This window comes from Cetorhinus maximus, chromosome 6 (assembly GCF_964194155.1).
Source record: "Cetorhinus maximus chromosome 6, sCetMax3.hap1.1, whole genome shotgun sequence".
NCBI lineage: Eukaryota > Metazoa > Chordata > Chondrichthyes > Lamniformes > Cetorhinidae > Cetorhinus > Cetorhinus maximus.
The window spans coordinates 23,930,835-23,954,265 of record NC_135884.1 but is presented as its reverse complement, the minus strand read 5'-3'; the positions used below and the strand labels follow the sequence as shown (position 1 = coordinate 23,954,265).

General features: G+C 39.5%; 1 protein-coding gene across 5 annotated transcripts in view; it reads left to right on the top strand.

Annotated features, from left to right (window-relative positions):
• Positions 1 to 20,873, top strand: part of vgll4b (vestigial-like family member 4b) — a 107,844-nt gene extending 86,971 nt beyond the window's left edge. For 4 of the 5 annotated variants that reach the window (XM_078543425.1, XM_078543424.1, XM_078543422.1 and 1 more), the window contains exons 3-5: positions 8,572 to 8,788; positions 11,521 to 11,644; positions 18,461 to 20,873. In XM_078543425.1, the coding sequence (XP_078399551.1) occupies positions 8,572 to 8,788; positions 11,521 to 11,644; positions 18,461 to 18,741 (622 nt within the window). In that variant the 3' untranslated portion in view covers positions 18,742 to 20,873. Of the gene's footprint in view, positions 1 to 2,743; positions 2,874 to 8,571; positions 8,789 to 11,520; positions 11,645 to 18,460 lie in introns of those variants that run through there. The other variant, XM_078543427.1, reaches the window with a different exon arrangement.
• The last annotated feature ends 2,558 nt before the right edge of the window (positions 20,874 to 23,431 follow it).

Here is a 23,431-nt window from a genome sequence, read left to right as displayed (position 1 = left end):
CTGCACTCCTCCAAGTCTGGCCTCTTGTGCACCTCTGATTTTCTTTGCTGCCTCATTGACAGCGATACCGTCAACTGCTTGACCTTAAGATCTGGAATTTTCTCCTCAAACCTCTCCTCTCTCTCTACATTTTAAGAAACTCCTTAAACCCTATCCCTTTGACAAAGCTTTAGAAAACATGTGTAATATATCTCCATATGTGGCTCAGTGTCTAATTTTATTTGATAATCGCTCTTGTGAAGCGCCTTGGGCCATTTTACACTTTCTTATCTCATGTGACCAGAGCACCATATATCTACTGTGGATTTGAAGCCCTTATGTTATTTAAGTTTGTCGAGTGAACCAACTAGATTTCTTGATCTAACTCATTTCCCACTTGGCAAGTTCCATACATTCAGAAAGTATGTGTGTCTAGATCTGACTTCCAGTTTGTATTACCTTGTACAATTGCATATTGAACTTCATTCATTACTGATCAGTCTATAGGTAAAGGTGTTATTCAATTCTAACTAAGATCTTGCCTGCTTCTTTGGAGTCCAAGGTCCCTTCAAGATAATGTTATCTACAAATCGAACTACTTTGCACTGAGACTGAATTCAGGTCATTTATGCAGAGTAGCCACATGTATGTTGCAGCTTGGCAAACTTAATTTAAAAATGAAGCTGTTTTTTAAAAAAAAATCAAAAGGCTGATTACATTATCAGTTCGTGGCAGACGTGAATCTAATATGGATGCATTTCTGCTGCAAAATTGGTGGTGTAAAGAAGAACAGATTGGACACTGAGTGCAGACTGACTTGCATAGAAATAGATATCAGCATTGAATTTTGGTTGAATCATCTAAACTGGAATTATTTAGGCAAGTATGTATCTGACTCACATGGAACTGGAACATCCTGCTCAATGGCTTAATCACAATGTTCTAATGACTAGGATGCTAGAAACATCTGAAGTAAAGGACCATAACCTCACAAATGGCATCCTGAACTCAACTTCCACCAGTGACTGGGAAAAATCTTCTTTCCACCATGCTCACATCCCACCAATTTTTTTCACCGCCCTGTCCAAGTGTGGCATCTACGCTGTGGTTCTGTTCCAGGGTTGCTGGTAACTTTTTTTTGATTCAGGTGCATTACTTTCTGAAAAAAAAAATGTTGTTGAAGCCTGTCACGTTACACTCATCAGGACAGATACAAGAATGCTCCCTTTGAAATTTAGCATTCTTGTATCTGTCCTGATGAGTGCAAGATGAAGAGATTTGATAGCCTGTCTCTCTTTCAGCAATACTCAAACCCTGTACTACCAAGCGACTATTTGAATTTCTTACCTTCACATGAGCCCTGACTGTGGTGGTGGGCTAATTTACCAGCGAGGATAAACCTGACAGGTCTTATCTTGTCATCTGAAGATCCAAACATTTGCAACTTTTGGGTAGAGCTGGAGCCCTGACTGACTTTTCTATCCATTGTTCACAGACATTAAGACCAAGTACAGCACCTGATTATTACATTGGCACAGACTGTAAATTAAAGCTGGGATCTTCCTTATCTTCATGGTGGAGTAAAACATCATTAATTTACTCTTGTTGGGAAGTTTTTGGAGGGAACAGAGAAGTGAATCCTTTCTAAGTCGTTTTCCAACCATTAGTGTAGTGAATCCTCATCTCACATTTTTGATAAACATTAAAATTAACACGAGAAACCTTTCACGTGGTGACCTCCAATTTTCCTTCAGATTGAACCATCGTGAATGGGATATGTGATCAACCATTAGAACAGTGTTTGTGGAGGCACATTCAATTTTACTTTTACTTCGTAGCAACCAACCAGCCCTTTGGGGCAATCATCCTTGTTGCAAGCACAAGTGGGATTGACCCTAATAACTGTAGAAATGAATTTTCTTGCTTGTTTGGAGCAATTATAAAATGAAAAAAAAAAGTAAGCCCACTTTAATTTTTAAGTTTGTTTAATTCCGCACATGCATGAAAGATACTCTGTCAGGACTGGGTAACATGAGAATTTGACTATTATCTTTCTGGCAGGTCTTAAGGAAATTTCCCCCTCCCCCTCCTCACAGCCAGACTCAGTGAATCTTGTTATTATCAGAATCCTCTGCTTTCGCTTACTTTTTTTTCCCCCCCCCCGCTTTCTTCACACACAAAAAAATCTTCTGTGCAAGGGAATATATTGAGTACATAAATTGTGCTTTAAAAATGTAGTGCACTGATTCTTGTTTTGCAAGGAGCTTTTATGTTCAGCACTTTAAGCAAAGGGCTAGGGATGACCTGTGCAGTGTGGGTTTCTTGTTTGTCGGCTGGAGCCATTTTCTCATTTTCACAGTTCAGCTGAAAACAAAGGCCTCCTTATCCTTTCACTGAGCTGTGTTCACAAGCGCTGACATCAGCCTTCCCCCAACAGGCAAATGTGCTGCGTTAAGAGTCTACAGGGGAGTTGGGAAGCTTGACAGAAATCCTTTTTCAGGACATTTTATATTAATCAGTCGCTTCGTATCTGTGTGGACAGCAAATGCCACAAGCAATAACAGTTGGCACTGTGTAGAAAATTATTTGTGTAAATTTAACCCCCTAAAGTCTTCAATTTCCTTTGACAAATGCCTTTTAACGTAAAAACCTTTTGAACTAAATATTGTATTATTGTACGGTGAGTAACTTCATTTGCATGCAGTGCAGTTCAAAGGAGATTAGGAAAATGTGCAGTGTACTGATTCCCTGCGTTTGCAAGGGGCTTTTATGTTGAAATGGCTCCTGCCTGACCAGCTTTTCATAAGAGAGCCTGCCAAGATTCAGGGGCCCAGGACTTTCTTGTGGGAGGACGTTGGGCTGCCTTCATGCTTTTTGACAATGATTAAAGTGAGGTTAGTACCAAAACCTTCCATTCTATTTTTTTTAAAAAAACAGATGGTAGTTCCATGTTCAGCTGCAATTAATTTTCAAGTTTGAGTCAGTGTGTTCTGTAGAGGTAAAATTATTTGTTCAGCAGTGAACATCAATCTCCCTGTTGTACCATTAGCTCACAAGCAGTGGTGATTGGAGAATATATTGTGCTTGCTCCAGGCTCTAGGGCAGCAAACTTGAATCAGTGGAACTGGAATCACCAATAAACTCCTTTTTAGAAAGGTACTGAGTGGCCAGTGATATTGGCAGTCTTCATTACGAACTTTCTGTATGCTATTAAGCTCCTGTGCCAAGTTTGAAGCTTTGAATATACATACACCAAGTTAAACTCTCCATTTCTGCTATATTTTGAAGATTAATGAAGGAAACAGTACAATGTCAATCTATTTCCAGCTATTATATTACTAGAATAAAAAAGTGCAATATTGTAACCGTTTGATCATTTTAAACAATCAGAAAAAAATGTATAAATCCATGAGGATTTAGATCGAGGTTTAATCACTAATTGGCAAATTAGCATGTTAAGCTCCAAGTACAGAAATTGTTGATAAACCACCTTCCTTTTACTTTTAAACTCTATATGGATACTGGTGCAGAATGTGAACCCTTGACTGGGCCCCCTTTAGAGTTTGGTGGATTTGATGGTCTGGTGTGCAAGGAAGAATACTGTACAATGCAAAACTAACAGATGCAGCCCTGCTCACATTTACCACTTTTTCAAAAAAGAGCAGCAACATCGTAAATTAGCACAGTTCTTGGACTGCTACATAAAAGTGTTTTAAAATGCTCTCTTTCACCCCCCCCTCCAGTAGATAAATGTGTTTTACTTGAAGAGTGCACTGTTGCATTTTGTTTATTCGTACAATAGTGGTTACTGTATGGTGCTAGACTGGGCACAAAAACTGTGAAGAACATCCTAACCCGTGACTGAAGTAATGGGTAAATAATAGAAATAGTGTGTGAAGTGTTTTCCATATTCCATGTTGAAGCATTATTCTATGCCAGCTGTCCAATCAGTGCCTGTGCCTCTGACAGACTGTTGTTGTGGTGTGTTGTGTTTGAAGAGACCATATTGATGGGTGTGACACTGGCATTCATAAAGTGAGAATCTTGTTTTACAATAGCTTCTGTCTTGAGGTGGGCCTGTTTCCCTCATTATAACTGTTGAGATGCAGATCTTGATGGCAGTTGTCTAGGAGTTGGCTGGAAGTTTCTTCGGACTGAATTATTTTGTTCTTTTATTTTCTGTGTTTTTTTGGAGTTGGAGTTACAACCTTGTGTTTGTGGTGTTTGGTAATTTTCCTGTGTAATTCATTGTGAAGCATTTTGAGGACATGATCAATACACGTTCTTTCTTTGTATTGTTAGGTGAGTGTGTGCTATGGATCTAAGTATGATGGGTTTAAAATGGGGTGGGTGGGGTCACGGTCTGGAGAACAAAAAAAAGGTTAAACTAAATTGGAGGGCTTGTTTAGAGTGGGTTCATTTTCGAAGTTGAAAGTAGTGATGATGCTCTCTCAATATTTCAGGGAGTCATTGCATCATGTGATGTGTACACCATAATGATCCTTAATGGACAGTTGTAAGAAAGCTTGCTTTTGGCAGTTGCTAGCTCAAGGTCATTTTCATTGTCATTTCCACTCTGCAAATTGTTTACATTTTTGCAAATCAATTTCTACACTAATATTGACCAGCTAGAACAAATGTGGATCTTAATGCAGTCCTGATTTGGTGTTGGGCCAACATGTGATTGGGTGACTCTTATCACGAGTGCCTAAACCAGTGTGTGCCCCCTCCTGCATATGTACATTCATCAATTCCCTGAACATCTCTAGTTTTTTTTTTCTCATAGCTGACAGGTTGACTGCCTGGGGTAGGTGACTATAAAAGGATACATCCTATGGGAAGCAAAAAGAAATGCAGGATGTAATTTTCAGGAAATGTGGAATGATGAATATATGTATCTATATTTTTACATAGAATATAAATCATGACTATTACAAGGTTTTAATACTCAGAAGGGAAGGTTGAATTACATCATAAATTTCAAATGCAAAGTTTGAACACACCATTCTGAACCCTATTATTAGGTAAGAACATGAGAAATAGGAGCAGAAGAAGGCCTTATGGTGCCTCGAGCACCTATTCAATAAGATCATGGCTGACCTGATCTTGATCTCAGATCCACTTTCCTGCCTGTTCCCCATAACCCCTGATGCCCCTATAGTTCAAAAAATCTTTCTAATTCAGCCTTGAATATATTCAGTGATCCAGCCTCCACTGCTTTCTGGGGTAGGGAGTTCCAAAGATTCACAACCCTCTGTGAGAGAAGAAATTCCTTCCTGTCTCCATCTTAAATGGTAGACCCCTTATTCTGAAACTATATTTCCTAGTTCTAGATTCCCCTGCTAGGGGAAACATTCTCTCATCATCTACCCTGTCAAGCCCCCTCAGGATCTTGTATGTTTAATAAGATCACCTCTCATTCTCCTAAACTCCACGAGTAAAGGCCCAACCTGCTCAAACTCTTCTTGTAAGGCAACCCCTTTATCTGAGGAATCAACCTAGTGAACTTCATCTGTACTGCATCCAATGAAAATACACCCCTCAAAAAAGGAGGCCAAAACTGTACATTGTAGTCTAAGTGTGATCTCCCCAATTAAACCTGTATGGCTGTATGTAGCAAGACTTTGTTGCTGTATATTCCATTTCCCTCTCAATAAAGGCCAACGTTCGATTTGCATTTGCAGTACCTGCATGTGAATTTTCCATGTCCCAGACCCCTCTATACCTCTGCATTCTGTAGTCTGTTTCCATTTTAAATAATCTTTCATTTCTATTCTTCCTGCCAAGTGGACAACCTCACATTTTCCCACATTATATTCCATTGGCCAAATATTTGCCCACTCACTTAACCCATTTCTCTTTGCAGACTCTTTGTATCATTGCTTTCCCAACCACTTTTGAATCGTCAGCAAATTTGGCTGCAATACACACAGTCCCTTCATCCAAGTCATTAATGTAGATTGTAAATATTTGAGGCCCCAGCACTGATCCCTGTGGCACCTCACTAGTCGCAGTTTGCCAACCTGAAATTGACCCATTAATCCTGACACACACTCTTCTGTTAGTTAGCCAATCTTCTCTCCATGCTAATATATTATTCCTAACACCATGAGCTCTTATCTTGCGCAGTAACCTTTTATATGGCATCTTATTGAATCCTTTTGGAAATTCAAATACACTTCATCTACTGGTTCCCCTTTATTCATCCTGCTTGTTGCATCCCCAAAAAGCGCTCATAAGTTTGTCAAACAAAATCCATGTTGACTCTTGGTTGTATTATGATTTTCTAAATATCCTGCTACTACTTGTTTGATAATGGATTCCAGCATTTTGCAATGACAGATGTTAGGCTAACTGGCCTACAGTTTCCTGCTTTCTGTCCCCTCCTTTTTTTTAAACAGGGGCATTATATATGTGGTTTTCCATGGTGGTGGTGGCGGCAGCGGACCACCTACCTCTGAGCCAGAGGCTCCGGGTTCGGGCCCCACACTGGGACTTGATGGCCACATACTGTGTGTTCATAACCTGGCCAAACAGGTTGATTATCGACTTGCAAATCCTTCCAAATACACCTATTGAAGGTGGTAAGAGCAGGAGAGTCTCCTGGTCAGCCAGAACCTGTAGAAGGCAATGACAAACCACTGCAGCACCTTGCCAAGCATAACCATGGTTGCCAACGCCCTCTTAGGACAGGGTACCTGAAGAAAGAGAGAGAGAGAGGATACAGGCAATCAGGTCCAGGGAACTTGTTAGCCTTTGTACCATTAGTTTGCCTAGTACTCTTTCTCTAGTGAAGTTCCTCCCTTTTGCATGCTCATTGCCTCCCATTATTAAGATGCTTTTAGTGTCTTCTGCCATGAGGACAGATATTGTGCCTTCAAAAGTTGCTGCAGTTTTGGTTTGATCATTTTTCTCTGGCTCTGCATCATGTGACAAGAGAGAACCATTTTCATGAACCCAGTGTTACATTAGGGACTATTGAGGGTAGCTGTTGGAAAAGCATGATTTTACTGAAAGAAAATACATCTATGCTTAACCTGCACAGCAACAAAACATGTCAGTCTGATTCATATGCTATTTCACTAAATAATGCTCTACAAAAGAAAATAGTCTTATTTTCTTGGGGAGTAAAAAAAATACTTGAGCTATTTATCAATATCTAGCATATAGCTGGCAGTTGTTAAATAGAAGGTTGTGCATATTTAATTTATTTTTCTAGTTTAAATACATCTCGTTTAATTCAACAAAGCAAGTACTGTCTCTAAGTTAGCGGATTCTATGCCAAGCTTAAATGAGAGGTTAAGATGTAATGCATGTTTGCCTGAGTATTTGACTACAAACCACATATCCTGTGTTCCCCTATATGACACATTACTGAATATACTGTAATTAAAAAAAGTTTTAACAAAAACAGTCGCAAAACATCGAGCAACAGAAAAAAAAAGCTTGTTTGTGGAAATGACAACACTCAATTGAGCATTAATGTATTCAGCTGTACAGGTGTTTTAATGATTAAAACACAATTTAGGACAGCAGAGCCATGGGCATCATTTGTGATGGGTAACAGCCCTTCAATAATTTTAACACTATGGGTAACTGGCTTACTTAATGAGATGTTGTGTAATCTCCTTTACCTGCCTTAATAGGCGCCAAGACAGGACCTAGTTTTTCTTTCACAAACTGAACATGGTAATCAATTAAACGTATTTAATCCCCCTTTTTCTTTTTCAATTTGTACTCCTGATGTGGGCAATGCTGGCAAGACACTTACTGCCCATCACTAGTTACCCTCAAAAGTTGCATTTTTTTTTTTCTATTCCACTACCTTTTCACCTGTGAAGAGCTGTGTAGATGTTGTAATCAGTGGTTAAATTGTTAAGTTGTTTATCTTTATCATTTACATAGGATCGGTTATTTAGTTGGCAACATTTTGGAAAATGATTCCTAGCTATATATAATACTGTATCATATTAATCAATTATCAAATGTATATTTTTGGACACAAAACAGAAGTACAGTTTTACATTGTAAAACTTTTTTAAGCAATTTGTTAAAAATAATGAAGTACCTGGCTAGGCATATTGGAGTATAATAATTTCATTAAACTTAAGCCAGTAAGCAGAAAAATGCAGATTTTGATAACTAGTACTCGTGGATTTATATATTTCCAGAATTCTTACTACTACTTCACAGTCAAAAGCTGGAAAAGCACAACTGTATCTGTAGTTGTAGGCCTTGTAAGGGGACCTGGGCTGTTAGGTTATTTGTAGCTCCATCAAAGTGGACTGCTAGTTCATTTCTGTTATAATCAATTCATTGACTTAAATTTGCCTGTTGCTGACTTTGTGTAGCTTTAGCTTTACACTGAAGTAGATTTCCTTTTTCCCTCTTTCTTCCCATGTCCCATCATTAGTAAATTCCTTAGATGTAATGATCAAGCGGTTGATATCTATAATACAGAACTCCACATGTCTTATCTGGTTCTGTTTCAGAGAAGCAATCATGGGTTTGCTGCATGTTCACAAGATTGTAGTAATTATTTTCTAAAAATGTTGTGTGACTCATGAATATTAACCAAATCTACTTATGCAGGACCAAACCAGTCAATGGAGATTTTCGAAAAGATCAACATAGAGAACGAAGTCGTAGTCCAATAGAACGTGTTGCAGTGTCAACCATGAGCCATCTCAGCAACCATGCCTATGCTGGCATAGGACTACCAAGTATGTCATTGGAACAGCCTCTAGCACTGACCAAAAATAGCATGGACACAACTAGGACAGTCAGCATTGGTGTGGAACGACAACAGGTATAAATGCTGCCCTTTTTGGTTGATTTTACAAATATATATTGCAAAATTTTCCTTTTCCACTCTTTTGGAACTCTTAAGTTAGAGGTCAGCTATGCTTGTGCTAAGGTAGATTGGTGATGTGTTCTTGGGCCACTTGAATTGACTCATCTTTACTCTGTGCAAACGCACCCCATACCCAGATTGACTGACTGGGTAAGGAAGGCAACATCCCTTTTGGGAGAATTAGAAAATCGCAGTGGTGCCCTGCTGTTCAGTAATCTGTCGGATATACATTAATGAGTTTTGTTATAACTGTTATCATGTCACAATAATGTCACAGAAGTAAAGTAGCAGAAACCCATTCCTAGATGACTTTCCTAGGTATTTTCTGGAGACCAAAGCTGCACCATACTGTTGATTTGACTTGGTTCATAGTACACTCATCTCTGAGTCAGAAGTTTGTGGATTCAAGCCCCATGCCAGGACATAATCTAGGCTGGTGCTTCAGTACCATTAAGGCAGTGTTGCATTGCCAGAAACTGAGGTGCACTGTCTACCTGTACAGATGGATTTAAAAACCCTATGCCATTTTTTTTTTGAAGAGTGAGAGAGTTCTATTGTTTTGGCCAACATTCATCCTGAAGCAACATCTGATTAATTGGTCTTCAATGCCATTACAGTTTGCGGGAGCTTGTGTATAAACCAGCTGACATGATTTCCAGCAAAACTATCAGTGAGTGTGCTTCAAAAGTGACCCATTGACTGTAAAGTGCTTTAGTTCATTCCTAGGTTGTGAATAATACCATAGAAATGCAAGTTCATTCTTTTCTTTCATAGCTGCTTCCAGTCTATCCATATAGTCCAGCAATGTAGCCTACTTAGGTGCAATGGCAGAAATAAAAGTGGAGATTTGTGACTTTAGAAGACTTAAAGTTGTTTGCACATTGTTGGTTTGAGGAATCTGCCGTGCTATGTGAATGGGACAAATTTCACATCTTCTGCTGTCTCTATATGTTGGCATTATTTCTACTAGAATTTGTCCCAATAAGGGGAGGGGAATTCAAAGCTATTTCATTTGAAGCTTGAGAATTTGCTTATTCAGAGAGATGAGTGGTGTCATTATGGAGCTGTTGAAAACCTCCTGACTGTGGCAGGTTCATTGCTGGCTAATTTCAATGCCAATGCCATTGACCCTTAGGGGGCATCCAGGCCTGTTTCAGGTATCTGCACAGGCTGCCTTTTTTTAAAAAAGAGCCCCACAGATTTAGTAGTGGGATCAATACCTGTGCAGTACTGCTGCTAAATCAGTGCACTTTGCATACACAAAAAATGGATAAAGGGCAAACTATATTCTACCTACTTGTTTGCAGATTGCCTGGTGCGTTTCGCTACATTACAGCAATGACTGAACTTCATAGGTTCTGAAGCACTTTGGGAGGTCCTGAGGTTGTGAAAGATGCTATACAAATGAAAGTTTGTTTTTTAACATCTGATTGAACAAGTCTGCATGCAAAATTTAATATTGGTTTCCAACTATAAATGTAGCATAAGGCTTTAAAGAAAACATAGACTCCAAAGGCAAGAGGTAGGAGTATTAGGCTCCAAGTGGTAATTTTGGGAATTGAAAAAAATTAGTAATTGTTCCTGATGCCATTGAGAGTCCTTCCTGTGGTCTGGAATTCAGTCTCTAAGTATTTGTGAAAGGAGACCTATGGAAAAGAAAACTATCCGCAACCTGTTCAGACTGACAGATGATGCTGCACTCAAAGTAAAACAGTGGTTTTCATACTTTTTGCCTGGGAGCCTTTTTTCTCAGCTTTTGAAATAAAATGTCATCTAATAAAGCAAAGATGTGGTACAGTTGCAAAATGTTTCCTGGTATAAAAAAACAGAAATAATTTTCTGTAAAGAAAGAACTTGAACATTTCTTCACATCCTCTGTACAACCCAAATTGCTTTACAATTATTAGATTACTTTTGAACTGTTGTCACTACTAAGTAGGGAAATTGGCACAGTTTTTGCACAGTAAGATCCCACAAGTAACAATGAAGGAGTAGTCAGTCATATAATCAGTTGTATTGGTTCAGAGAGAAACGTTGGTCAAGATGCCAAGAACCCTCTCCTGCTGCACTTTTGAGTCTTACTGTGCCATCGTTTATATCCACCTGAGCTGGTAGGCATGGAAGTCTTGGTTCAATGTCATCTGATAGCACCTCCAACAGTGCAGCACACCCTGTCATCCTAGCTTATGTGCTCAACTCCCTAATGGGAACCCAAAGTTAAATCTTTTGACTCTCGGTTAAGAGCCTAATTAGCACTTGTCAAAACAAACAGCAAAAATATAGCTTAGATCCTTGAAGGTGCAGAACCCAGGCAAACATCAGCCTGACCATGAGGACTCTGGTGTCTATGTGGAACCCAGTTTTGAGCTGCAAATGAATCCTGTTGATCATGCATCACCCTAGTGCAATTACCACAATGAAATGGATGAATTCTGGATTGTACGAAGCAGTCCTGCTAATGATATTCATTAAATAATAATGTTTCTTTAAAAAAATACATAATTAATGGAGAGGTGAGTTTTTACATTGAGACTGAAGATGCCATTTTATAATTTTTAACTACAATGCATTACATTCAGGGTTTTGAATTTTCCTGTAATTAAGTATTAATATTAGCTATTATTGCTAAGTGTTGGGTCTTTGACTGATCGTTGGAACTGTACTAACGCACTGTTTTGTTCATTCAGAATCGCCCATCGGTAATTACATGTGCATCTGGTAACAATCGTAACTGCAACCTTTCCCATTGCCCTATTGCTCACAGCGGTTGTGTTCCAGCAATGCCCCCAAGCTACAGGAGACCCTCAAATTGTAAGTTGCATTTCAGTGATGTTTATGTAAGCAATCTAACTCAATCCAGCCATGCCCTTAGGCTCTGTGTTTTTATTTTTAAAAGTACAGTACTCTCCATCTGTGCAGCTTTCTCTTGATCATTCCAGCACTCACCCTTGAAGTCAAGGGGCCTCATGTGAACAGAAGTGAAGCAAATTTTTGAGTTTAATTTTTTTTTAAGCTTTGCATTAAGTTGGTATAGAACTCATCAAATATTTGGCACAGTTCTAAAATGTTTCTGCACTTTGCTATTGAATGTGGTGGCAACTATATGTAAGAATGCAGCTTGGTGCACTTTACATGGCAAATTTGGATTCTGAATAGACCCAAGAACTGGCGACAATATGGTACTGTAGTGCCAAGTGAATGTGAATTAACAAAGCGGGCTCACTGCAACTGGGCTTTAGCTCAAGCCAATATAGGTCATGAGAAACGATCTTTTATATTTCTCCTGTGGCTTTCAGCTTCCACTGTTGTTTCAACACACCCACTGTAGAAATAAAGTGGTGTTCTCATCAACATTGAAGTACAATTTAAAATGTTATCAGGAAATTATTTTACTACTAAGTGCTTTTTCATCCTTGCATAGATAAAGTTAACTGCTTGCTTTGTGTATAGTTTTTAAATGAGCAAGTTGTACTAGAAAGTACAATTGTACAATCACTAATTATATACCACTGCAAATTACAGAAAAAGGAGGCAGATGCCATCTTATCACACAAACTGATGCTGTCCAGTTACCTGGGAAGTGCTTCTACTGTAACCGTATCATAAGTCTTTATAATATCACCAGTTTGAATAGCACCTGCTATCTCCCCACCACTACCCTTCTCTTAGCTAGTGAAATAGGGAATTGCCATCTCTCTGAATGTTGATGGCACTGTACATTATTCATCAGGAGACATACTTTTTGGAGAATTTTCTTACAAAATATCTCCTCTTACACTCAGTCACTGTCACTACTTTCTTTTCTTTCCCTTCCCCCCTCATTCTATTATATATATGTCATTCTCCCATTTCATTTTTCCGTTTTCCAATTTGTTGTATAATGAGTTTCGTCTAAGAGCCTAATTGTTAATGTGTATGGTCATTTTGAAGATTTTGCTCCATTTGCCATGGGCTGCTCTACACCTAATTTGGATTTTTATATTTTGGTCCATCTCACTGATTTTTGGCAGAGTTTGTCTTCAGGGAGAGGGATCATGTCAATGTAATCTGAGTAATCCAAATAATATTGTCCTAAGCATAAAATGCAAGATACTTTCTGCTGATTAGGATAAAGGCTACTTGAGATTTAATTAAGCAAACAACTGGTTGTTTATTACAAGAACATTCAATTGTTAACTTAGAGGTGGTAGCAGCAGAGTGAGGTTATATTGCATAAAAGTCCAGCATTCTAGAACATCAATCCACAACAGCAAAAAAAAAGCAGTAATTTTCTAAACATAGCTTATGCAGGTATTTCTTACTGTAGTCAGTTTTCAACCTAGCTTATCCATTTCAACGGACAGATTCTGATATAAAGCTGGTGGAATTATAGACCAAAGTATAAAAGTGTTTGGGTTGCATCCAAAACAAACTCCTGTTCTAGTTACGTCAGCAGTTTACTTTGGTTTCAACCAGAAAATCTGGATAAAGAGGAGCGTCTGATGCTGAGTTTTTTTATCCAGTGTGCAAACTTTACACCTTCGTATTGTGCAGTCCAGATGAGGTGAGGCAAAATGGTCTTTTATTTTAAACAAGCTGGCACAGATTTTATGATCAATATTTTTGAATGCCATTTCATTGAAATCTAACCTCATAAATGGCTTTACACTATAAGATGCTGGAAAGAAAGATAAATTTGTGCCATTTATACCATTGGTCGAAATATCTTCCCTTTTATTGCACTAAAGAAACTTTGCAACTCTGTTGTTCTAATAATGAATATATAATATTTATAAAATGCATACGAGTTCAGCCTTTACTTATAATTTTATGCCTCTGTACTAAAAATTTTGAATTGTCTAATTTGGATGAGGTGATTTTTTGAGTTAAATATGGAGGTATATGTTTAACATGCTAGCGGATATCCTGTGATGTTGCACGCAAGGAATCAAATCAAGAAAAAGTATAGTCTCCAAGCGAAAGACGTAAGAGTGTCTGATAATTTGATCAGGACATGCAGACTTAATTCCATCCTTATTTTAAGGCCCCATGTTTTGAACTTAATTTTACATTTCTAACATATGCTTATTTGTCCAAAATTACAGTGGAAACTTTCTATGTATACCTATCGCCCTTCATCCTCCTGTCACTCATAATACTGAAGTTCTCCATTGGTGGAGGAGTGTAATTATAGCATATTGTTACTTACAATAGACGGTTTCCATTATAATTATGGATTTAGGAGTATATAATAGAAAAGTTGATGGTAGGCATGTGTTTTAGTAAGATTTTTAGTAGCAGTATACAAGCTAGTAGATCTCTGCAGCATTGCGTACAGTGTGTTGCCTGCTTACTTACTCACTTTGTCTATTTGGCTCTCTTTCTTCACCTGCACCTCAACTATTTTTTGTTTTTCTGTTTGCTTCTCCCATGTACTGTTCTGTTTTTCTCCCTCTCCATTGCTTCCCAGTGGCAAGTAATGAGTGGCATGTCAAAAGGGAATGGAACTACTGAGAGCTGCAAGTTGGCTTTTATAATGGTATTTGCAAAATGGGGTTGGGGTAGGGGGTTGGGGGCTGACTATTTAAAATTTGAGAGGGAGGCAGAAGTGAGTAGAGCCGATTGGGTAGAATATAGTCAGGAGAGAGGCTGGCGGGTATTTTAGTGTGGCGGAGCTGGGCTTACGGACAGGGCTTGATTTTTAAATTGTAGATGCTAAACAGAGTGGAGCTGACAGAAATGGGAATTTGTGATGGGGTAGAGCTTTCCAGGCAGAGGTCAAACTGGGAAAAAGATTGCTCACACTAATGGAACATCCTCCTCTGGGGTGGGTGGTGGGAATGCTGATGAAGCAGAAACACGTGCTGACATTTAATGGCTGGAAGGACTTGGGTTGGGATGGCGGGGTAGAATCTGGTGTAAAATGCATTTGGGAACAGGGTGGAAGGGATTGCTAAGGCAACATACTATTTTAATAGGGGGAAGAACACATTGTCCTTTCTGAAAGTAAATTTTAATAAATGTATTTTTTAAAAAAAGTGTTCTGAAGTTTGCATACATTTTTGAACTGGCTTTTCAAATGCTACACTGTTGGCCTCGCGACCCTGCTCAGCGTTTTAACTTCCTGACCCTGCTGAGTGAAGTTTACAGCTTTCAATGCCCCATGATTTTGAAATGTTGGCCTGTTCCATTCCCTGTCTTTCCTGATGCCTAATTTACAGGGACATGAGAAGCAGTGGACAGCATTTCATAAGGTAACTGTGGCAAATGCCAAAGAAGCAGGAAGGCATGAGTCTAACAGGGAGACAGGAGGTGGTGGATGTGAGCCTAGAATCAAAGAGTGGAAAGAGCCAGGAGACACCTTGGATTGGATCCCACAGTTACTGCAGGCCTTTGATCAGGAAGTAGAAATGGTTGTCGGTATTTACTAAAAATGGAGGTGGATACGCCTGGGGGTAAATGGGCATTAAGTTAGCTGCACAGGAAGAAAAATCGATGCAAATTAATATATTAAATTCAAACTAATATTCACTGACACAGAAAAAATTAATTGGATAAAAATCACCTGCCATCTAGTGTTCGGAGGATAGATTAAAAATAACATGCTGGCATTGCTCTCATTTTGCAAAGTGTCACAATGCATGACAAATTCATAGCAGTAAATGTGATAACAGGAAATGTGCATAGTCATGTGAATTATAATGCCTTAGATGCATGTGTGCGAGTAGAAAGAAAGATGATAACCAAGATGCAGTAATATTCTCCTAATAAGCAACAGCAGACGTTGAACCAAATAACCTGGACGGGAGGGGTACAATAAATTTCTTTTGAGTTTAAATCATGGCCTTACCCCTCCCTATCTCTAACTTCCACTCGTTCGACAACCCTTAGATTCTAGCCTCTTGTGCAATCGCCATTTCCTTCAGTTCACCAATAATGGCCTTACCCTCAGCCAAACAGCCCTAAGCTCTAGAATTCCCACCCTAAATGTCTCTGCTCTTTTAAGACCAAACTTTTGGCCAAGCTTTTGGTCAGTTGTACTAATGTCTCCTTATGTGGGTTGGTGTCAATTTTTGTTTGAAGTTCCTATGAAGTGCCTTGGGACATTTGACTATGTTTAAAGGCACCATATAAAAGCAAGTTGTTGTCCTGTACAAAACATGGTTGACACTTAAAACTGGCTACAAGATGAAGTGCGTTGAGTATGGGACTACAGCTAGCAGTTGTTGGGGTCGGATTATCCTAGACCGACTTTGCCGATCTCAAACCGTTCAATCCCCCTTTCCCCACTGTCATTCCCAATGTTGTCAGACCTGATTGTCTCATCTTCTCCTCCTTTTGTAGAACTATCATCCGTGTTTTCAGCCCTGACCTCACAACCTCTTTCCCCTAGTGTTAGTAAATAACTTCCTCTTCACCTCTAACCCAAAATGTAGCCATAATCAAAGACCACAACCCTCCATATCTCTTCTCAAGGCTCAGATCCTGAGACCTCTACCCTCCACGCTGATGCCAGATCAATCGACTCTCTCTCTCTCTCTCTCTCTCTCTCTCTCTCTCTCTCTCTCTCTCTCTCTCTCTCTCTCTCTCTCTCTCCCCCCCACCCCCCCAAACTTCCCAGTGCTCCTCAACTTGGACATAGCCTCCTATTGCTTAGATACAAGGCAACCTTCACCTCCCGCTCCCCACACCACTGCCCTTTTTCCTAGTGCCCCCTAGATACTGGGACCCTTGTCCAATTAATCTCAGACATAGGGACTTTCTTCTCCTACTCTGAGACTCTAACATGCAGCCTGTTGCTAGAACCAAGAACTTCCCCTGGGATAAACACAACGTTTGACCAGCCACCATTCCCAGTGCTGCCAAAATCTTCCATCCCACTGTTCACAGACAGAAGCCTTCTGTCTGCTTTTGCCCAGGGGGTGATGGACAACCATGAGGTAACAAAAGGTGGGTAGGGGAGGTTGTGATAGGCAATGTTTGCCCGGTTTCTGTACTCCAGTACTGTCAAAACACAAAACATCTGTGCTACCAAATTCCAGGCTCCATTTTTTAAAAATTTGCTATTAAACCCTGCACCCCACTATAGTGCTACCAAATGGCCAAATCCCCTGTCTAATACAGCAAATTCTTTTGTACATCTTCCTTGGCTCTACCAACAGCCCCCCCCCCCCCCCCCCCCCCCCCCCACCCAGCCTCCCACCTCCCAAACAAGACCGACCACCTGCAAGCCCAGGATCTCTTTCCTGGCATTCTTCTAAAGCTCGTGGGTCTTTCTATTCCTTTACTTGGTGATATTAAACACCAGGTTAAGCACCTGCCTCCTAAACTGCCATTGAAAGGCAAATACTGAGTGGACTACTTCTGTTAAGTAGGACTGCACTTTCTAAAAGGTTAAGAGCTAAAATTGAATACACGAGTAAAGAAATATATACTCTCAGTTCTCTGACTTGCAGTTGTCATGGGCAAATGGACAGCCATGGAATTTAATCCCAAAATCCCAGAGCACCTTGTTAAATGAAATGCAATTTGACTTAATCCTTCACCATAAATCAGGACCCTTAGTATGTTGTATAGCAACAGCACGTTATTGCAAAATGATGTAACCTCCAGTTAATGGAGCAATGCCATGGAAGATCTAATATGTGTGTGTGCATTAATATTTATGCTCCAAACAAGTTTAAAGGAAAGACGATCCTGTTTTCTAATGTTGATTTATAGGTTTCAACTATTGATTACATTGTTCTAATTCCACCTCCCCCTCCCATTTTTCATCTTTTTCTCCTGATCTGACAGTGATGACTCTTCTGTGAAGTAACAGACATACTTCCAAAAGTGTTCAATAACATACAGCGAGTACGGGTTAGAGTGAGCTAGAGCATACAGAAGACCCACAATCTTAGAAAGGCATGTGCAAAATAACATATATGCAGCCAGTTCTTGTATGCTCAATGGGGAACGACACTTGGTGCCAAGAAACACGCTAATCCCAATGAGAACCAGTCAAAGGAGTTAACGCCATGGAGAGAGGGGCTTGATTTAGTGTACTGTTGTCCTCCATCCTCAGATTTGTTCGTTCTTAATTGGGGAATTCAGCTCAAAATATCATCACAGCTAGCATCAAAGCACTACTAGTTTGGGTGGGATTGTGAGCTGGCTTCTAGTAAGGAAAATGCCCATTACAATACTGCTCAGAACAAAATAATTGTTTGTAATCAACAGTTATAAGATGGTTTTGGTATTCTGCTGTTTGTAATGAAGTGCTTGGTGTCTTTCCATAATGGCAAATCTATGATTTGCAATGAATGGCTACTTTGTTATGAACTAACTCTGAGATTGATAGATCTTTGTTAATCAAAGATATTAAGGGATGTAAAGATGGGTGTATGGGATTATATCACAGATCAATCATGATCTCCTTGAATGATGAATAGACTCTAGGAGCTAAATGGCCCACTCCTGTTCTTGCATGGATTGTGTGTGGGGCTTAAGTGACCATGACAGATTATTTTCATTGTTTGTGATTTAGATTTTTTTTCGGTATAATAGGAACAACATTTAGAAAATGTTACTTTAATTTGGCCTTATTTCTCCCAACACCTCCCTCTACTATCCTTTTTAAATTGTGATTTTGTTTTTTCTTTACAGCCTCCATAACTACTACTACAGCTTGTGATCCTGTTGTGGAGGAACACTTTCGCCGAAGCCTTGGAGAGAGGTACAAGCAACCAGAGCCTGTGACGAATTCCGTTTCTATCACAGGATCAGTAGATGATCACTTTGCCAAAGCTCTTGGAGAAACATGGCTTCAAATCAAGGCTGCCAAAGATGGAGTTTCTAGCAGCCCAGATTCTGGCTCAAGAAGAGGACAGTCCTCCCCTTCATCCCACATCGTCAATCACAATCACTCCCCTTCAGTCGTTTCATGAAGAGTGGACCACGTTGCATTCTGTGCTGAGTGAAATGCATGGTTTGACTGAGCTTGAACACTGCTAAAATAAGTGGGGAGGGGGATTTTTTTTTTAAACTAGACACTTTTGTGTATTTGCTTAGCATTTGCAAAAGGGTGCCCTAAAAAAAAAAATAGCAGGAACTATTCATATAAATTGTATGATGTAGCATCCTAATCTCCTGCCTCAGTTACCAAAGAAACCTCTGATGCAATTCTGCTGCCCCAAAAAGCCATGTTAGGATTGGTTGACCCAAACGCTTTGGCCTCCGCTAGCTCCTTTGACTAGAGTGTGTGTGGTTTGCTTACATTGCTTTTCTGTTATGTAATTTTGTATGTTTATATACTTGAAAAGAACTGTATGTCTGATTTGCACTATTGGGGAGTGGTGAGGTTGCTTGTCAACTTTACATCAGATTTTCTTGTTTTGTTAGATGGCAGACTGCTGACAATGAGGGCTTAGTATGATATGTATTGCGCTTTACAGAGGCAAAACAGCTTTGGAAGGGAAAGTCTCATACAGGTATTAGCCTTTCTCTAGCTTCAGATTACATTTTGTGCTTGGTGCTCACAACTGGACTGCATTTGTTGTCAAAGAACACGGGCATTTTGTTTTCCTACACCCTTCATCTGTATTTGTCAGCTTGTTCAAATAGATTTGAGATATGAAGGTCAATAGTGCTTCTATTAAAGTAGCTGCATGATTTTAAAAAAAATAGCTGGTATCTATATTGTATAGGCATAATGAAAATTAATACTAGAGCTTTTTCTTCAGAATTGTAGTTTATTTTCATCAATAACAGTCCTAGATACTTACTGCTGGTACAGTTTTACTCAATGACATTTAAGCATGTATTCACACTGGTAGAAGCCAGCAAAAGAGGCTAGCCTCAGGAAAGGCCCACATATAATATTCAGTAGATTATAAATTCCATGGTACAGGCAGCAATAGCTTTGTGCATGACTGAATAATCAATGCATAACAACCTGCTCAATAAAGTAATAAAGAGTAACTCCCATAACTTCTGTAAAATCAGACTTAAGATTTACAGTTAAACAAGTCATGACTTTATTTGAAACAAAGAGAAATGCTTGGCTTTAATGTGGTAATGCAGATTGTCATGGCTTGTGGATACAATTTTAATTTTTTTATGCTTATTCTAGCCCTGTGCCAAGGTGTACATTCCTCCAATAGTATAATGCTATTTTGTTTGCTGTATTAATAGCTACTACAACTACTACTACTAGAGGCAGAGGTACAGAAAGCAGATGTGTAATGCTTTATAGCTTCCCAATTTAGCCTTTGTCTTTGAGAAAGTCACACGTGCCCATACATTCCGTCATCCCAGTAAAACCGTACACATTTCATCGCCACCTTACTGGGTAGTTACCGCTTGTCTGCTTTGGCATTCAGTACCCTACTCTGTAGGAAAATCACTAAATGAACACTTTTTATATAGGTAACTATAAGACCATCATTACGCTGTGCGTAAAGAATGTACAAAAAAATTCGTAGGTATTTTTTGAGGAACAATTAATTTGTTAATGATATGTAGCTATTTAATTTTCCCTGTCCTTTTTGTTGTAATCATGCATTTTTTTTTGTTTGGAGAAAAAAGTTGATCTTTTTTGTTTGGTGTAGATTTGTCTGTTATAAGGTAAAAAGTGCAGGAACACAGTTATCTATGGAAACACTGCGTTAGCATTAATAGCCACTAGTTCATTACTGCTACAGGCTACTGAGCATTATAATGGTAGAAGGCTGTAGATGCTGTCTGTGGACTCTATGCGTCTGGTTACTTGGCTGTTTTTTTAATGTGAGACAACTGAACAAGAATACAAACAACAATCCAGGGATTGTGGACTAATTATAAATTTCGTGGAGACTGCAAAACATTCTAAAATGTATAGACCAGGTTTGTCTACAATTTTTATTACTACAGAGAGCCGAAATGTCTACAGTGTACTTACTGTTAGTTTCAGTTTGTAAATTTGAACTCTATCCCTCTTGTTTGCGGCCTTGTTTCACCCAAAATGGAAAGAAAGCTTTTGACAGGCCACTTTTTGTACTTAAAGTAGCCTCAAAGAACAATAAAGTGCTCTTAAATCATTTGTCTCGTGCAGTTTCATTGAAATTTGTTATCTGTTCTTTTTGGATCAGTGAGTATGGGAAATAATGCAGCACATTAAAAATTTAATATGCTGGCAGCAGCGAAAAGTTGCATTCTTCCACTTCAAAATAAAATGTTACAATTGAAAGAGTCACTTCTGACCTGACCTGAAAATCCATTCTGTTTTTTTGGCTTTGCTATTGTAAATCAATGGACAGTGAATGGCCCAGATAAAATCAGTAATTCTGTAGCAAAGGAGGACATTATCTCAGAACCTATAGATGGGAACATTGGATCACCTGAAAGGTGTTTGGAGGATATTATGCAAGGGGTCAATCTAATATGACTTTAGATTTTACCAGTGATGATGACATCGTTACTCATGAGTGAGAGATGTGTTACCTGAGCCAGTGACTTCAGAAAATGATAAACAAAGAACTGTTGTTCTTCTTAGGCAGTCTTTTGGGTTCGAGGATGACTTGCTTCCACTCCAGTTCCATGGGTTCTGAGATCACTGAAAAGTCCAATGTGCAGGTAGTGCTTGAAGAGTTGGGTAGATGTGATGGCAAGTTAAATTATGTTTAATGCGCTTTGTCCTGCCCCCAAGGGTTCAGTCACCAATCACTATAGAGATAATTTCATAGGCCCAGTGGTGAGAGTGACCTGCCTCTTACGTTTCCTCCCTTAGTCCTTTTCTGTACTACAACAGGACAAGTGCGGTTGGCCAGTGCATTCGATGTACCCACTGTACAGTATCTCACGAATGGAATTCCGAAGAAAACAACATAATATCCGAAACAAAACCGTCACTGCGATAAAGAAGAGGGGCTGTGACAACCAGAGCTGAAATTTATAATTCCATGTTTAAATTGAACAATCAGTTTCAAATCGGCTACCAGCTAGTAGCAGAGAACAATGCATTTATATTCCGGCTCTCTGCAATATTAAAAAAAAAATCATTATAACTGAGCTTCAGCTGCAAAATTCAGTTGTATAGTGCCCATATCTTTGGTGCTATGGGTGCTGTTTTAGGCCCAAAATTGTGTCTGCATGCACAAACTTCTGTTGATGGTTGCACTGGTGCCATTTTGGTAAGTGTATTAGCATAAGCGCCAGGGAGCATGAGCCAGTAGTGTGCAGAGTAGGCAGATTGATAATGCTGATCTGATGTCAGCTATGCCATTTTCAAGCTGAATGCTCCAACTGGTGCCTGTCCTAATCTCGCACACCTGAATGTGTTCAGCAGCAGAACAGACCCGCAATAGTCCTATGTAAAGGGATCAACATCTACCTCCAGGTCAGTTGATGGTTGATGAGTTTGTAGAGTTTGGTGGTGTACACTGCCATTTAAAGCTGAAAATTAGAGCGAGCAGTGTGGCATGTGCTGAAGATCTTGGATCTGATTTCAAGGGTTCTGCTCAGACCACTCATTCCCAGAGATCGGTGCAATGGTTCATGTTCCCTTTGGCCCGCAGCATGACAGGGACATTGAGCAGTGATGACAATTGCTGAAAGAGGGGGAGAAATGGCTCTCAGCAGAAGGCCATATCTGTGTAATGTCCTTCAGAGGGAAACTCTACATCGAACTCAGCAAGGAACAGATGTCTGCTTCACTAATGAGGTTCCTCGGAGCAGGGTGAGGATGACATTGTCAGTGGCTGTGAAGGTGAGCTTGGCCATGAACTTTAATGCATTGGGCTCCTTCCTGGCTGGAGCAGGCGATGTCTGCAACATCTCTCAGTTTGCATTGAGCCTTGGCCTTATTCTGCACGGTGAAGAAGAAAGTACAGGTTTTGCTGCCAGATCATCAATCTCAGCTGGCAGAGGAGATATCTCCGTATCTAGACTGCTTACTGGAAGGAAGCAGCTGGTCTTCATTGAGAGTTCCCAATAGCAGGGTACTGTAGTGTCGTGACTATGTTTCTGGACTAGTAATCCAGAGAATGAGAGTTCAAATCCTACTGTGGAAATTTTAAGATTGATTTTTTTTTAAATCTGGAAATTTAGAAGAGTTGGTATTAGTAAAAGTGATGGATTGTAGTAAAAATTAGTTTACTAATCTTTTAGGGAAGAAACCCTGTCATTCTTTATCCAGACTGATCTATATGCGACTATAACCAGGGACAGATAATAAATGCTTGACATGCTGACAATGCCCACATGAATAAACAAAATTCTCAATGACTCTTTGTCTTTGTATAAAAACTAAAAGCTACTGCGGATGCTGGAAATCCAAAACAAAAACAGAATTACCTGGAAAAACTCAGCAGGTCTGGCAGCATCGGTGGAGAAGAAATCAGTTAACGTTTCGAGTCCTCACGACCCTTCGGCAGAACTTTTAGCACTTTTAAAAGATTAGCACTTTTCTTAGATAATATCACCACCTTCAACACCTCTTTGATCCTTCTGTCTGTGACATCTTTTGATTATCTGCTCCTATCACTGCTTGCTTATCCCCACAATCACCCCACCCTCAACTTCTCTCTCCCCCCGCCCCCCCACCTTAGACCAGCTTATATTTCACCTCTCTCCTAACTATACTCAGTTCTGCCAAAGGGT